This window comes from Schistocerca nitens, chromosome 7 (genome assembly GCF_023898315.1).
Source record: "Schistocerca nitens isolate TAMUIC-IGC-003100 chromosome 7, iqSchNite1.1, whole genome shotgun sequence".
Lineage (NCBI taxonomy): Eukaryota > Metazoa > Arthropoda > Insecta > Orthoptera > Acrididae > Schistocerca > Schistocerca nitens.
In genome coordinates this window covers 455,617,043-455,634,960 of record NC_064620.1, presented here as the reverse complement: position 1 = coordinate 455,634,960, position 17,918 = coordinate 455,617,043, and the positions used below count along the sequence as shown (strand labels likewise).

Sequence of the window (17,918 nt, the reverse complement as noted above, 5' to 3'; positions counted from 1 at the left end):
GGCTGGATGGTACGTATATAAAAGACTATAAGCAGTAATCTTCCCCCATATAATGTTCAAAAATGAAACTGGTGGAAAGAGGTGCAACTAACAACTTCCTTGGAGACTTTTTTAAATATATTATAGATTGTGAAACATTAACAAAGATGTAGAAAAGAGTCCTGGAGTCTATGACCAGTTACACAAGGATATAGAACCTTCATTGTAATTCAAAGACTTGTTTTATGTATAAAAGTTTTGAATATTCTTTCAACAATGAAGAATATGCTTATAGCTTTACACAGTTGCTCATCGTTTTGCACATTTCAGGGGAGATTTAATATCCTATAGCTAATGAGGTCACTAGATAGAGTGCCAAGAAAGCAGAGAGGGAGCAATAGTGCATGAAATCAAATATGATTTTTTTCAAATAATCCATTCTATCTGAATAAAATCTTCTTCAGCTTCTAGTCACATCAATTGGTTATACACCCATGACCTGTTAGTCAAATGCTTGTGGATGTAACCATTTGACATGTCTGGAAACCCATCATGATTTTATTCATCATGTTGCTGCAAGACTGCGCATTCAAACCATTCTTGCATTTGCATTTCATGATCAAGAACCCATGATAAACTTAAATCTCAATGGAGAGTTGAATAACACTCCTTCTCGATGTGAGTACAACTAATTAACCACTGAACCACTTTACTAGTTGAAGTCTTGGGATACCATGAAGTATAGTCATATATAGCAAGCATATAATGAAGAGTATGCAGCTACATCATTCAAAATTCTCAATCAAATAATTCCCCTCCAATCCAGCCACTGCCATTCTGGCAGAATAAGCCTGAGCCAGCAGATACAGAACTGCTATAATGAAGATGAGTAGATTAATTTTATAAAGACATGTATCTTGTAATATTCTACATTTGTAGAATGAAGAAAATACTATGTCAGCTTGATGATTTATTTATATGGGCATTAGTCCATGATTTAAGGCATTTGTCTTCAAATAGGCTATCAAGTTGCTCTTTGAACTCCACTAACCTTAGCAAGCTGAACTGTTTATACACAACCATACAGTGGCTGCCAAAAGTCTGCCACAAATTTCGATTTCACACCAGTGTGCATTAAGGCGCTCATACTGCAAGAGTTGGTGCTCTATGCTTTAACTACTAAAAGCAGCATAACATTAAGATTAAAGAACGTAAAAACAGTTGTCTTCCACGCAAAATGGGTAACTCAGCAGTAGCAGAACATGCACTGGGACCAGGGAACTACTAAGCTTTATTCTCTGATACATTAGTTTTGTCAGGGTCCAAACTTTGCTATGGTGTACAGAACAACTATAGACATCCAGAAGCAGAAAAACTGCAAGAGAACATTGCAACTTTGAGATCTGTATCAACGGTCGAATGACATCACTAATGGCCATTGCGTGGTTCCATAAAAACAATTTGGTTTGCTGAGCTACTTGAGTTCGAATAGTGACATATAATGTCTTTATAGTCTCTGAGGGTGTCCCCAGCATTAGGAGATGAATCACGAAGCACAGAAACATGCCTTAGGTCACAGCCAAATGTCCATACAACTAAAATCACCAAGGAAAACAGCAAATACTAAAATTGTTGTGGAGAAATATAATGGTACATTACAACCCAAATTACAAAAACAAAGTAAAAATAAATCTCACATTAGGATACAAGAAAAGAATCAGATGCAGGTGCAAAGCCTCAAATAATCTAAACTAATGAATCTCAAGCTTTCAGAAAAAAGATTCCTTCATTATGAAACAGGGAGAAGACAGGAATAAAGCAATATCAGCAAGCTGGGTGAGTAAGCAAGCCAGTCAGACATGCTGCAGATAAGACACCATGATGAAAATATTTGCTTGGTTGTATGATCTAGTTACCCCTTTTTCAACAAACAGAATTATTAAGACTTATCTTCCATTGTTCCTTGTTCTACAAGGCTAATTTACTGCTCCTGTTTTTCTTAAATTAAGTCAGTAATTTAATTTTTCATTGTGTATTTTGCCTTGAAGATCTCTATTAACAAATGTTATGAGTGCTTTATCAATCCGTCTACTACAGTCTGATGAATAAAGACGCGTTGATTCACAAATGTTGTAAGTGAATGTCACCATTTTTTCCTTCTGTAATGCAACACAACACATTCTGATACTATCTTCTGACTATACAGCTAATACTCTCTTCTCACTATAAAGCAGTTTCATTCATTTTCAACACACATAGGAGTAATATGCTGCAAAAATGTATATAGTTACTGGACACAGGGAACAGAAAACTGAAATATGTTGATATTACCCTTGAATCTGATTGCTGAAAATTTTGATGCGAAATGAATAGAGATGCTGAAGCTATTTGGTGAACAAATGTTGTAGGAGACTCATCTATTCACAGTACTGTGCACTGCCTTGTTATCTACAAACATCTGACACTACACAACAGACATCAGTTGTCTCCACATGACAGCATACAGCAAATATGCTAAGCATTCATGACTTTTACTGTGGCATATTTAACCTGGGTCACTACAACTAGTTTACGGACACCCAACAATAATTAATTATTAATGGAGGACCTAATAGCTGTTTCTTTTTGTTCGCATATTTCAGAATTTGCCCCTTCATAATTAGGTCTATGGAATATAATGAACTGGAAATTGAAATAGTTTTATGCACCTCAAAACATGTTTCCCCACAGAAAGAGAGAACTGCATTCCACCAAGTACTTAATATAGTATGACTTTTTAATGACTGGGATATTTAAACAGGATTGCATTCACTGTAAGCTGGAGAGCTCATGCATCAAAGTTGCTGACCAAAATAATATACAGCAGAATGGAATAGAAAAATGAGAATTACAGATGATCAGTTTGGTTTCCAGGAAAGATAAAGAAAGCAGAGAGGCAGTTATGGTGTCATACTTCATAATGGAAGAAAAACAGAAATATAACAACACTTTCACAACATTTGTCAAGTTAGAAAAAGTGTTTGGCATGTAAAGTGATGTTTGAAATCCATCGAAAAATAGGTGTACATTATAAGGAAAGACACCCAATACAAAATCTGTACAAGAGTCCATAGGCAACAGTAAGAATGGAAGTCTTATACAGAAATGTTTGTATTAAGAAGGGCATAAAAGAAGCATGTAGTCTTTTTCTTCTATTGCTCGACCTGTACATCGAAAAAGCAGACAGAAATAAAAGAAAGGTTCAGAAACAGGATCAAAAGGCACGGTGAAAGGATATCAATGAAGATTTGCTGTTGAGCTATGTGAAACAGAGCAAGAATTACAAGATCTGTAGAATAACTGACTCACTGGTTGATTTGGTGGAGGGGACCAAACAGCAAGGTAATCAGTCCCACAGGGTTAGGGAAGCATGGAGAAGGAAATCGGCTGTGCCCTTTCAAAGGAGCCATTCCGACATTTGCCTGAATTAATTTAAAGAAATCATGGAAAACCTAAATCAGAATAGCCGGGCATGCATCTGAACTGCCATCCTCCCAAAAGTGAGTCCTGTTGAATTAGATTAATAGCCTGCTGAGCAGAGAATGTGGAGTTACAGCAAACCAAAGAAAGACTATGGCTCACGTCGGTATCGATGATGCCTGTTGCATTGGGTCTGAGGCGATTCTTTGGCAGCTGGCGAAAGTGGTGAAGACTGCTGGCCTCGCCCGCGGGGTCCAAGCAGAGATCACAATTTGCAGCATCATTCCCAGAGTTGACTGCGGCAGCATCGTTCCCAAAGTTGACCGTGGTTCTTTGGTTCGGAGCCGAGTAGACGGTCTCAACCAAAGGCTTTGTCAACCCTGTGATGGTTCTGGCTGCAGATTTATAGACTTGCGTTCTCTTGCAGTGATTTGTAGGGCTCCCCTTGATAGGTCAGGGGTGCACTACACAAAGGACTACTCAGGTAGCAGAGCACTTGCGGAATGCACATGAGGATTTTTTGGCTAGATGGTAGTTTGAGGTGCTCTGATGAACACTTGCCGGCCTGTGTGGCCGTGCGGTTAAAGGCGCTTCAGTCTGGAACCGCGTGACCGCTACGGCCGCAGGTTCGAATCCTGCTTCGGGCATGGATGTGTGTGATGTCCTTAGGTTAGTTAGGTTTAAGTAGTTCTAAGTTCTAGGGGACTGATGACCACAGAAGTTAAGTCCCATAGTGCTCAGAGCCATTTGAACCATTTGATGAACACTTGCCAATTATTTCACAGCAAGAGAATTCAAATGGCATTCAGAATAAAGACACGTCGACTGTCACAATTTCATCAATAAACTGTCGCAGTATTTTTAATAACGTTCCCGAATATACCGCCCTCCAGGAAAGTTCTTGCACTCAAATTCTCAAATTATTCTCGGGACTGAGAGCTGGCTGAAACCTGAAATGGAAAGCTCCGAGATATTTAGCGAATCGTGGAACGTATATCGGAAAGACAGATTAAAGGCCATAGGAGGGTGAGTTATCTTTGCAGTTGACAAAAATATTATCTCTATTGATGTCAAAATTGAGTGTGACATTGGAGTTGTCTGGTCATGTATAACAAGTGTCGGTTAAACTAAATTAATTGTTGTATATCTAAAAACAAAGATGATGTAACTTACCAAACGAAAGCGCTGGCATGTTGATAGACACACAAACAAACACAAACATACACACAAAATTCAAGCTTTCGCAACCAACGGTTGCTTCATCAGGAAAGAGGGAAAGACGGGATTGGAATGACTCCTTACCCTCTCCCTTAAAACCCACATCCTTTCGTCTTTCCCTCTCCTTCCCTCTTTTCTGATGAAGCAACCGTTGGTTGCGAAAGCTTGAATTTTGTGTGTATGTTTGTGTTTCTTTGTGTGTCTATCAACATGCCAGCGCTTTCGTTTGGTAAGTTACATCATCTTTGTTTTTAGATATATTTTTCCCACGTGGAATGTTTCCCTCTATTATATTCATAAATTAATTGTTGAATGTTTTTACCGGCCACCTGATTCCACTTGGCAGTTCTAGAATAATTCAGAGAAAGTCTATAGCACATAAATACTCAGATCATGCAATACCAGTTGGATGCAACTTTAACTTACCGAGTATAGACTGGGGTATCTATGGATTCATTGTGGTCGTCGGAAGGGGTGGGGGGTACTGACAGTCATGTGAAATACTTTTGAACAGGTTTTCTGAAAATTGTCTGGAGCAGCTAGCTCGGCAGCCCACACGCAATGAAAATATCTTACACTTTGAAGTTACAAATGGACTGGACCTTATCGACAATGTCAGAGTAGAAACGGAGATCAGTGATCATGATATCATTACATCAACTATCATTACAAAAGTTGATAAATCAGTCAAGAAGGCTAGGAGAGTATTTCTGCTAGATAGAGCAGTTCTTAACATCTTACTTACACAGTCAATTTGCATCACTTAGATGGATGTAGAGGAATTATGGGCAAAGTTTAAGCAGATTGTAAATCATGGTCTGGAGAGTTACATACCTAGTAAGTGGATCAAGGATGGAAAATACCGACCATGGTTTAATAATGAAATTAATAGGATGTTGAGGAAGCAGAGGCTGTTGCACTCTTAAGTCCAAAAGAGGACGCACAAATTACGACAAGTGAAGGTTAGTACAGATTCGTCATCCTGTGAAATGATCTGTGTGTGAAGCATAGAGCTACTGCTGTCACAACTGGCAAAAGATATGACAAACATGAAAAAATTCTGGTCATATGTAAAATCAGTAAGCAGGTCGTCTAAGGCTTCCATTCAGTCCCTGGTTGATCAGTCTGGTATGGCTGTTGAAGATAGCAAAACGAAAGCCGAAGTTTTAAATTTTTCGTTCAAGAAATCATTCACGCAGGAGAACCGTACAAACATACCGTCATTTGACCATCGGACATACTCCATATGGATGACACAGAAATAAGCTACCTGACATAGACAAGCAACTTAAAGATTTGAAAACAAATAAATCAACAGGTCCAGATGGAACCCCAGTTTGATTTTACAGAGTACTCTACAGCATTGGCCCCTTACCTTGCCTGCATTTATTGTGAATCTCTCGTACAGCACGAAATTCCAAGTGACTGGAAAAAAAAACGCAGGTGACTCAAAGTACATAAGAAAGGTAAAAGAACGAACCTGCAAAATTACAAACCAATATCCCTAACTTCTGTTTCCTGCAAAATCCTTGAACACAGTCTCAGTTCGAATATAATAAACTTTCTTGAGTCTTAAGAGGCTTATGTCCACTAATCAGCATGCTTTATAAACTCAGTTTGTCATTTTCTCAAATGATATGAGAACTATGGATGAAGGGCAACAGGCACATTCCATATTTCTAGATTTCCTTAAAGCATTTGACAAGATGCCCCACTGAAGGCTGTTAACGAAGATATGAGCATACAGAATAAGTTCAAAGATTTGTGAGTGGCTCAACGACTTCTTAAATAATAGAACTCAGGATATTGTCCTCGATGGCAAGTGTTCATCAGAGACGAGGGTATCATCAGGAGTGTTCCAGGGACGTTTGGTAGGACCACTGTTGTTCTCCATACACATAGATGATTTGGTGGACAGGGTAGGCAGCAGTCTGCAGTTATTTGCTGATGATGCCGTGGCTTACCGTAAGGTGTCGAAGTTGAGTGACTGTAGGAAGATACAAGATGACTTATACAAAATTTCCAGTTGGTTTGATGAATGGTAGTTAGCCCTAAATGTGGAAAAAATGTTAAGTCCATCTGGATGAGCAGGAAGAATGAACTTGTAATGTCAGGATACAATATTATTAGTGTCCAGCTTGACACAGTCAAGCCATTTAAATATCTGGGTGTAACGCTGAAAAGTGATACGAGGTGGAATGAGCATGTGAAAACTGTGGTAGGGAAGGCAAATGGGTTGACTTCAGTTTATTTGGACTATTTTAGGAATGAGTGGTTCACCTGTAAAGGAGACCGCATATAGGATGCTGGTGCAACCTATTCTTGAGTACTGCTCTAATGTTCCGGATCTGTACCAGGTCGAATTGAAGGAAGAGATCAAAGCAATTTAGAGGAGGGCTTCTAGATTTGTTACCATTTGGTTCAAACAAAATGTAAGCATTACGGAGATGCTTCGGAAACTCAAATGGGAATCAGTGGATGGAAGGCAGCTTTCCTTTCGGGAAATACTACTGAGAAAATTTAGAGAACCGGCATTTGAAGTTGACTGCTGAACGATTCTGCTGCCGCCAACATACATTGCGCTTAAGGACCACACACATAAGATACGAGAAATTAGGGCTCATATGGAGGCATATCGGCGGTCGTTTTTCTCCTCACTCTATTTGCGAGTGGAACAGGAAAGAAAATGATGAGTAACGGTACAGTGTACCCTCCGCCACACACCGTACGGTGGGTTGCACAGTATTCACAGAGATGATCTCCTAAACAGTACTAGCATCATTGCCAAAAGTTTCTGATTTAATACTAGTTGCATAAAAAGCAAAAATTATTGTCATTAGCAATTAGAGAATAGTGATTATCAACTTGGGCAGCAACATACTTCAGAGTCGGCAGAATTAAATACTTAGGATGCTGGTTGACGGAAAATTGAAATCACGATTAAGAGATGAAAAAAAGAATTGGTACCACATCAAGACCACATCAAAAGCTCAAATATCCAAAACGTAATCATAATCCTCAGCTTCCCTGCACATATGAGAATAGTAAAGTATTGTGTGTTTATCAACACTGCTGTAACCTTGTATAAATAAAACTGTATCCATGAACAGGGTGAAGGCACTTGGAATGTGGAGGTACTGCTGCATGCTAAAGATTGAATGGGCAGATCGTGTGACCAGTGCTGATGTCAAGAGCATACCAGGCTCACAAAAATGTGGCAATCAATATGTATGAGGTCAGTTCAAAAACTATCAAAACTTTGGTTGACAGAAATACACTTATTGATAAGGAACTACATAACCCTAATCACTCTCAAAGTACTCTCTTTGGTAATGCACACACTTCGCCCACCACTGCCACCATTATTGGAAGCATCTGTGGAATGCTGGCATGGCACTTATGGCCAGGAGTCCCCACCTGGAGAAGCTCGGCTATACTGGTTGGCAGTCAGACGTGCTGACCACTCAGCCAAGAAGACTGACACTGTGGTTAATCAGGTTTCCTGACATGACTCCGTGTGATTTTTGGCTATTTTCCAAGTTGAAAATGCCCTCTGAAAGGTACAGGATTTGACTTGAGAGAAGATGTCATACCTAATGAGATAGCCCAGTTTATTATTATTATTCCAAAAGACACATTCCACAGATGTTTCCCATAATGGTGGCAGTGGTGGGAGAAGTGTGCACATCACCAAAGAGAGTACTTTGAGGGCAAAAAAAGGGTTATGCAGTGGGAGAAGTGTGTGCATTACCAGAGGGAGTACTTTGAGGGCAATTAGGGTTATGTAGTTCCTTATCAATAAATTTATTTCTGCCAACCAAAGGTTCGATTCTTTATGGACTCACATTGTATGTACTGTTCTCCACATTTATGTGAGCCTATGGGCACTTCTGTTTCACCTATGTTATGACTTTTGTTGTTAGCTTGTGTTTCATATCTGCAGACCATGGCTATTTGAAATCCCTAAAACCATGCACTTATTATTAACTGATTCACTAGTAGCATGCATAATGAGCTGCTTGATATTTAGTATAATTTTATAGTGTATGCTTGTGTTTTACATGTTTCTATGCTGTACTTGAGTGGTTTTTATTTATTTTTTAATAACTTCCCAAAAATAATCTTCTCAAGTTTTAACCATAGGTAATGTATGTAATAACATATATTGATTACCTTTCGAGTTGTGATCCTTCTTTCTTGTTACATTGGTGACTTTTGAAAGTGAGAGCTGAACTCTCGAAACTATTCAAATCCTTAATAAATGGTGGCGTGGCTCTTTGGAGATAATTTATACCAAGTTTCAAAATTTAATCAGCCAGGTGATGCATCCCCAATTTCATCATCATAAAGAACAAGGTGCTCCAATGAAATTCATGTTTACTTCACTGAATAGATAAGGTTGTTACGCAGTCTTCTCGTGCAGAAATTAGTTGTAAACATATTACAAATTACTAAATGAAAAGTAATGTAAACTTAACATGAGAATAAATAGTAAAATGATGGAGATAATACATTTAAACCATGTAATTCAGCTTGATATTTATATGCCAATGCAAAAGTTACTTATAGAAGGAGGCATGGAATGCTGTTGAAAACCTTGATTAATAATGCAACATGCCAATGATCTTGAAAAGTCTGTGGTGTCTTCAATTTACTTCTGCCTGTTGCGACACACTTTTCCTCACAGAACAATAAAGAGGGATATGTAATGAAAGTTTATTTTTCAGTTTGCACTTATAAAGAACTTTGTACTAACTTCTGTGGCAGTATATCACTCACTATGAATCATCATCAAGCACTAATAAGCGTTCACAGTATCTCTGTGTCAATAACTATTACATCACACTCCTCACAAAACACTGAATTTCAGTGAAACTTATCTCCCACATCGCACATTTCACCAAGAAGTTCATAATTAAGTTACACATCTACCATAACAATAAAAGTTCACATCTTATTTCATATACAACAGTTTTCATAAAATTTTCCAGATAACTGCATCTATAAATTTCATACAACAAACTATCATGAGATCACTAAATGTACACTTCACAGCCTCAGTTTCAGTTTACTGGAATTTTACTGGGGATCCCAAATACTTTTCATTGCTCCATCACTTAATTCTTCCACAGGAAGTACTTTCAATGTTTTCAGTGTTTCGAGATAAAACGTCAGTTCAGAAGTCACAATTCTGTAAGGAAGCAAAGAATAATATTTATAATTCAATATATGAACTAGTTGCACTGAGTTTCAACACTTTGAAGCTAAGTTAAAAATAAGTCAGTTTAAAAGCTTTGAACATTGCCAAACATTAGTGAAAACAATATATTGCCAAGAAGAGCATTTAAGTAGCAAAATAAATCAACTCTCTACATGGGAATATTTAAAGAAATAAGACAGATTACATTTTAAATTCTACTTTTTATATTCTGTCTGCAGCATCACTGTTTTCTGATTACCTGCTACAATGGTTGTAATAGAACGTAAAGATCCTGAAACTAAGCCTACACGTAATTCTCTGAAGACAAAGAATACTAATATAGATAAATTTTAAACTAATGGCATCATCTAATAACTTGTTCGATATTAGTACACTATTAAAAACATTGTGTTGGAACAAAAATTTATCTATAATTTACGAATCTGCAAATTCTTAATTTATTATATTTGTTCAGCAAAATGCTGAACCAAATGTAAGAAACAAGTCACACAAATCCATATGAATATTTAATTACTGAAACACATTCGTTTCTTTCTCCACACCCACCTGCCCCTGTAACCATTCACAATCCGCCAGTGTGTTTACTGTAATAATACTGTAAAAAGAAAAAGAGTTCACACGAAAGTTAGGCAATTTTCTGTGTAACTACATACTGAACGTCTATGTGCCACAAGTTAATCAGCTATTTTTTTTTTCACATTTTTGTTTGCTGCTTTCATCCTGGAATTCCTCCTCTCATATAATTCTGTATCTAATTGAGTTATTCTTGTGAAGATTGCATTAATTATAATGTTACTTCATGTGAAAGTATCCTATTTTTGTCTCTATATGACTCATGCCTGTGAGTGGTTACATTTGAGACTTGCGAGAGGCAGCGTAAAACACACCACCTCCTACTCAAACTACGAATGCCACTACTGCTTCCATTAATTGGTACATGGGTCATATCTATGTTCAAGATGCACATGCAAAACCTGCAGCATGCATCCACCCAGCACATCATATTCCAAACTTGTCAACGGTACACCTTTCTACAGTCCAGTATGTACAACCCCAGTTGTCATTTGCACCATGACTCCCAAGAAATTTTTATTGCAATGTTGTCTTGCTACGGTTTTACATTCAGTACTCAGTCGTTCCAGCCAGCTACATGTGCTGCTATACGCATACTGAATTGACAGACCGAAGTCAAAGGTGTTCCATAGTCGAGCATACTCTGAACAACTGGACCTCCTACAGGGCATATGGCTTCTGCCATGTGTCTCTTTGTCCCTGTCTCAGTCTTTTTCCATTATTCCCCGGCTGCTCTGTCATACTGCTGTTCTTCCTAACACCCTTTACTTTCTGTTGCCCGTACAAGTCGTATATGGGATATTCCTCCTGGAAGATCCTCTGTAACCTGCATCGGCAATAACAACCAAACTTTTTCTCAAATTTTGTCACTTTCATTCAACCTGACAATCCAATTCTTCCACTCCGCCCAGATGCCACCTGAGTTGCCCTGTACGCATTATACCACCAGAAACAGGACAAATTCCTCTGCAACTACTACACTGTTTTTTGTGCTAGCTTGACCAAAAAGTTGTTCATCAACAGACACAGTCTAACTGTTGCCAAGGAAAAGTTTGCTCTGGCTCTGCATTCCTACACTTTTCTTGTGCAAAACCTCTCTCTTCCAACAACCCCAGCCTCTCCCCTCAACTTAATACTTCTATGTTGTCAGAGAGTGTACTCTGATGAAGAATGCAAGTTCAAAAACTGAGTTGGTACATTCATGTGCCTATTTACAGCACAGTGACTCTAATGTATGGTAAAGCGGGGTGGCTACCCAAACTTGGGGGGGGGGGGGGGGGGAGGAGGAACAACGTGACAAGGAAGAAGCTCCTGATAAATTAATTTTGTGTGTGTGTGTGTGTGTGTGTGTGTGTGTGTGTGTGTGTGTGTATTGGGGGGGGCTAGCATATTACATGATCTTCCTTTCCTCTCAGGTGAGCTGTATAACACCCACAAGCACTAGTTTAGCTATAGTTTTTTAACATCAGTTATTTAGATAGAATAATAATCATATGATTAACACACTTTGAAATATTAAAAATTCTAAAATTTGTGATTTATAACAGTAAATAAAATTAAATTTCATTATGTTGAAAACACAGAATTCCCTGAAATTTTATGAAATACCTAAAATTCTCTGAGATTTCCCTGATCATTCAAGACAAAATGTAATTCCCTAAGAATTCCAGGTTTTCCAGGAGAATTGCCACCCTAGATAAGAGGCTGTTTTCAGTCACTTGATTATTGGAAATCCTAAGCATAATCATCCCCTCGATTTATTTCTAGACTTTGTGGCAAGAATTCAAAGGAGAGGCTTCATAGTGTAATATCCCAGCTTCCAAGACTGTGCTAGCATACAATGTTTTATTTAACATCTGTTTAGGAATCCAATCAGCTAGTGGGTTCAATGAACACACTATTGTTCTAATAATAAATTCTGAAATATGACTATGTACCACATTCCATCTGCAAGAGAGAGGCCTTTACTCTTTGAACTGCAGTTGCTCCTTGGAGAGTTAAATCTAACGCAAAAAGCAGAGAGATGATAAACTGTTACACTATGTGATTGAGAACAGAGATGTGGAAACTATGTGAGATCACGTGCTTGGCGTGCGCAATCAGCTGATCACCTCCGAATGTGTAGGAGTCCGCACACCTGGCGCTTGGAACACTGCCTCGCACTTATTCCTTGCCGTGGTGTGGACATTTGGTGAATTCTAAGATTTAGCAATTAATTATTCTGTTGTTATTGATATTAACTAGTTGTTCTACTACTGTTGAAGGAAATGCATGTTCATGTTCTCTTTCCCATTCGAGTTTATTACACAGAGTAGCTGAAAACACCATATGTTAACTCAAAGCAGTGAATTGTTGAATGCAATAACTGCCGAACATAGTCCACATGCTGAGCATGTCAAATAAGCTGCGGCCCCGTATCCCTACAAGATTAACAACACTGATGACCTCGAAGTGATCGTGGTCAGGAATACAGATTACAAGACAAGATATCGTGTCACACAGCAGAAACATGATGGATAACGATCCACCTGTTACTTTGAGACTGGCAGTATGACTTCCACCATTTTAGCTAAACAACTCCACACTCTGGTTTGAGCCAATTGTGGCAAGTTTCTATGTTACAGAATAATGACAGATTCTGGCAAATTTGCACTAGTGGTTAGTCAGCTTGATCACAGATATGCATTGGATGTGCACGATATTATAACAGCACCACTGGAGACAGACGCCTACCTGAAACTGAAAGCTGAACTCATATATCAAGTATCCGCCTAGCACGAAGAGAGGATAGAACAAGTGCTCACTCAGGACAATTTGGGTGACATAAAGCCTTCACAATACCTCCACCACCTACAATGCAAGGTCGATGCACACACCATCCCTGAACTGCTAGTAAGCACAATATACAGCAGCAGACTGCCAGCACAAGTCAAGGCCATAATAACACTCAAACTGAAAAGCCTCCGGATGACGTGGCCAATTGGACCGACTGGATACAGGATGCCATTGTACCTACCTCTTGTTCCGAACTGACAGTAAAGTGCAGCAGTACACTGATGGACCTCAAATCAGACTGCGAGTGGACAAAAAAAATTGGGCACTGGACCAACAACTGAAGGATGGCCTGTTTAACAAAGTTAACACCCTAAGCAATCAATTGAATGAACTTCTCACTGACCTCCACATTAAAGATAAATATCAATGGAGATCGTGGAATCTTCCTGCATCTAACACTCCTTGTTGTGACTACTCATAAGCAGTTAACATATGCTGTTACCATCAGCAGTTCGCCGACCAAGTGCGTAAGTGTAATCTGCTGTGAGAATACATCAACCTTAAGTGCCAGGCAGAAAACGATGCATCTAATTGTTTATTTGCACACCTGTTTATGACCAACTACAAGAAGAGGTGCAAATTTTTGGTCCACACAGGATTGGAATTGAGTATTTTGCCAAGAGACAAACTGTGTAAGTGCCACCCAGCCACAAACTTCAAATTATCGGTGGCTAACAGCTCCGCCATCCAGACGTACGGCATGGAACATCAGGGGGTATATATGTGAGATTGTGACATGGAATTTTGTCATCATGGACGTCGTGGCAGAGCTGATAATTGGGGTGGATCTCCTAGCACACTACCGCCTGCTCCAAGACACTGCCAACAACCACTTGCTGGACACTGTCACCAGATGGTCTACGGCTCGGTTCTGACACCATGCGGTCGGCAGCGACACCACGGTCATCCAGGTTGCAGAGGAAGAGTACACAAAACTACTTGACCAGTTCCCATTGCTCAGAAAGATTCCCGCGGTCCCACAACAGGTATGCCATAATACTGTCCATTATATCAACGCCACGGCAAGTTCCCCGGTGTCATGTAGACCCAAAGAAGCTGGCCCCAGACAAATACACCACTGCGAAAGTGGAATTTGATGCCACACTGGCTAATCATTCGTCAGTCCATCGGAGCACACTAGTCACCCCTCCACCTTGTATCCATGAAGAACAGTGTATGGCACCCATACTGTGATTACCGTGCGTTAAATGCAACAACCATCCTTGATCATTACTCTGTGCCACATTTGAAAGACTACAACCACACCTTATTAAGCAGAAAACAAGTGTTCAGCATATTTGATTACATCAAGGCATACACCCAGATTCCTGTTGCCGAACAAGATATTCCTAAAATGGCCACTGTAATCTCCTCAGTGCTATGAGCTTTACCAAATTGTTGTGTGTACTCGGATGATATCCTTGTCTTTTCAGAAACACCGGAGCAGCACGAGCTTCATCTCAAGCAAGTCTTTGAGCACCTGGTCACACAAAGTGCTGGCCTGGATGTTTCTAAGGTGTGTTCGCCCAACCAGAAATAACTTCCTTGGGCCATCAAATTTCGTCAGAGGGATCATGCCCCTTACTAGAGACAGTCGAGACCATATCAAATATTCCACATCCCATAACAGCAAACTATGCAGATTTCTTGTCATGCTCAATGTTTACTGGTGCCACCTGTCACTGGAAACCGCACTGTCTGATCCAAAAGCAGAAACTCGTGCAATGGACACCGCTGATGATTGATGCATTTGAAGCTGCCAAAAAGAGCATTGTCGACGCTGCATTCCTTGCTCATCCAGTGACAGATGCACTCCTAGCACTAGCAGTAGACGCTAGCTAGACAGCCATCGGGGCTGCACTCCAACAATGTGTAAACGAGACATGGCAATCCCTCACCTTTTTCGTCATGCAATCTAATGCCCTTGCAACAACAATGGAGCACATACGATAGAGAATTGTCAACCATTTACACAGTGGTGGTGTATTTCCATGCACAACAAGTAGTGAAGGGGTTTACAATATACACGGGCCATAAACCCCTCACATACACTTTCCACCAAAGCGATGAGAAGTGCTCGCCGAGACAATTCAACTAACTTGAATTTATCAATTTTCAGCAGATATTCAGCATGTCTCACATCTGAACAACATTGTAGCTGACTGCTTCTCATTGAGTTGGAGCTGTCACCAAAACTGTTGACCTCCTATGTCTGTCCAATATGCAACAATGTGATCATGAGCTCCACGACCCACTCAAAGATACTGAGGCACACCTTCAACTCAAATACGTAAACATGTCAGGACAAATGTGCAATTATACTGTGACATCACCACTGGAAAGTCCGCCCCCGGTAGCTGAGCGGTCAGCACGACAAACTGTCAATCTTAAGGGCCTGGGTTCGATTCCCGGCTGGGTCCGAGATTTTCTCCGCTCAGGGGCTGGGTAATGTGTTGTCCTAATCGTCTTCATTTCATCCCCATCGACGCGCAAGTCACCGAAGTGGCGTCAAATCAAAAGACTTGCATCAGGCGAGTAGTCTACCCGATGGGAGGCCCTCGTCACACACACCACTGGAAAGACTCACCCATATGTGCCAGCAGAGCTCCGCAAGCGCATTTTTCATGGTCTTCATGACCTGTGTCACCCAGGAATCACGGCAACCGCTAAACTTGTCTCCGGCTGCTACACATGGCCTGGACTACAGATGGATTGTCGGAAGTGGGCTCGTTCATGTCTAGGCCCCCAACATAGTACAGTTTAGTGCCATGTCCATGTGTCCATCAGAAACTTTCCACAGACAACTGAGAAATTTGCCCGTGTTCACACTGACGTCATGGGATCCTTGCTATCGTCAGACGATCAACACTATTTGCTAACAATCAGAGACAAATTTACGTGTTGGCCAGAATTGATCCCAGTCAACAACACCTCCACAGATATTCTGACAGTGGTGTTCATGTCTCAGAGGGCTGTGTGTTAACAGTTGTCCACTACACATTACTAACGACCGAGGATGCCAGTTCAAGTTGGAGCTATTTGCACATCTCAGCACGTTTTGTGGCGCAAGCCACCATTTTACCACAAGCTACCAACTAGCCAATAACAGTATGGTGGAGGAATGGCACAGACCTCTTTAAGATGGTGCTCATGTGTTATGACTCCAAGTGAACTGCAGGCTTACCATTTGTCCTACTTGCCCTGCACGCAGTGAATAAGCCAGATCTTGATGCGGCACTGGCAGAAATGGTCTAAGGCAAGACACCGAGGCTGCCAGGGGAATTTATCGATATACACGCCTCAACAGGGAAGTTTCACATTTGCTAGATTTCATGGCAGAGCTGAGGCAGCAGTTCTAGCAAATCCAGCCCAGGCCAGCATCATGAAACAGCTCACAACCAATACTTGTGCACAAGGAGTTTCCCAACAGTATTCATGCCATGCTCTGTAGAGATGGCGTCAGACCAGCACATATGCCTCCTCATATCGGCCCCCATCGTGTTCTGACCTGTCATGACAAGATGTTGGCTATTTTGATCACTGGCAAACAGCACCCTGTTTCCTTCGATGGTGTAAAGCCTAAATTTGTTTCAGAAGACTCAATCACTACTCTTCAGCCATATCACCCGCCCCCACTGTGGTCTAAAAATGATCACCCACCTCCCATCTCTCTCTGCAGTGCCACAGTCACTATGCCAAGCACACTCTGGTCATCACATACATTTTCCTTTAAGATTCTGAGATGATGTTGAGCCTGTTGGATGTTGACAACACTCCGCTTCTCTGCGGTGGGCTGGTGTGCCAACTACATGAGATTATGCACTTGGTATTCACAATCAGCTGATTGCCACCGAATTCACGGAGTTCGTGTGCCTGCTGCTTGGGGCACTGCCACGTGCTTATTCCTTGCATCGGTGCAGACGCTCACTGAATTCTGTGATTTAGCAATTACTTATTATATTGCTGACTAGTACTTAGTTCTTCCATTATTGCTGAAGGGAAAAAATGTCCATATTCTCTCTCCTATTCGAATTTATTACACAGGGTAGCTGAAAGCGATGTATGTTAACTCTGAGCAGCAAATTGTTGAATGCAACAACTGCCGTCCGTAGTTCAGACACAGTGCATGTCAAATAAACCACGACCCCGTATCATCACAAAATTAGCAGCAGGTGTGTACAAAGCTTGAACAGAATTTTAACTCATTGTTGCCTGCCATTAACAACAATTTTATTTTTACTTTGCTACTGTGACAAATGTGTTAAAAGTACTGAAGAGAAGAGACTGTAAATTTCCTCAAGGATGTAATACAGTGCTGTTAAGGTATTTAAACAAGATTCAGTTCATAAACTGTGCATTTCTGAGTGTGAACATATGTGCAAGGCTTCTGTACGACATTCGAACATTTGGTTCGTGATGTTTGCTAACGAATCTGCGTCACTGCTTAGAGTGCATTGGAAGATGTTTTTACCGGTAACTGAAGTAATCTGGTGTCTGTCTATGCATCATCAAACCAAGTGATAAATGAATTGCACTGGATCAGTTTCTGAATCTTTTATACAAAGTCCCACATATTATCAGCAATTTACAGCCAAGTGAAGGGTATCTCCTGCTGCTGCTGCTGCTGCTGCTG

At 40.4% G+C, this 17,918-nt stretch overlaps 1 protein-coding gene across 1 annotated transcript in view; it reads right to left on the bottom strand.

The window, feature by feature from the left end:
• Positions 1–9,039: 9,039 nt before the first annotated feature.
• Positions 9,040–17,918, bottom strand: part of LOC126194755 (vacuolar protein sorting-associated protein 54) — a 145,085-nt gene continuing 136,206 nt past the window's right edge. Inside the window, exon 19 of the mRNA XM_049933036.1 lies at positions 9,040–9,847. Coding sequence (XP_049788993.1) covers positions 9,736–9,847 — 112 coding nt within the window. The 3' untranslated portion in view covers positions 9,040–9,735. The remainder of the gene's footprint in view (positions 9,848–17,918) is intronic.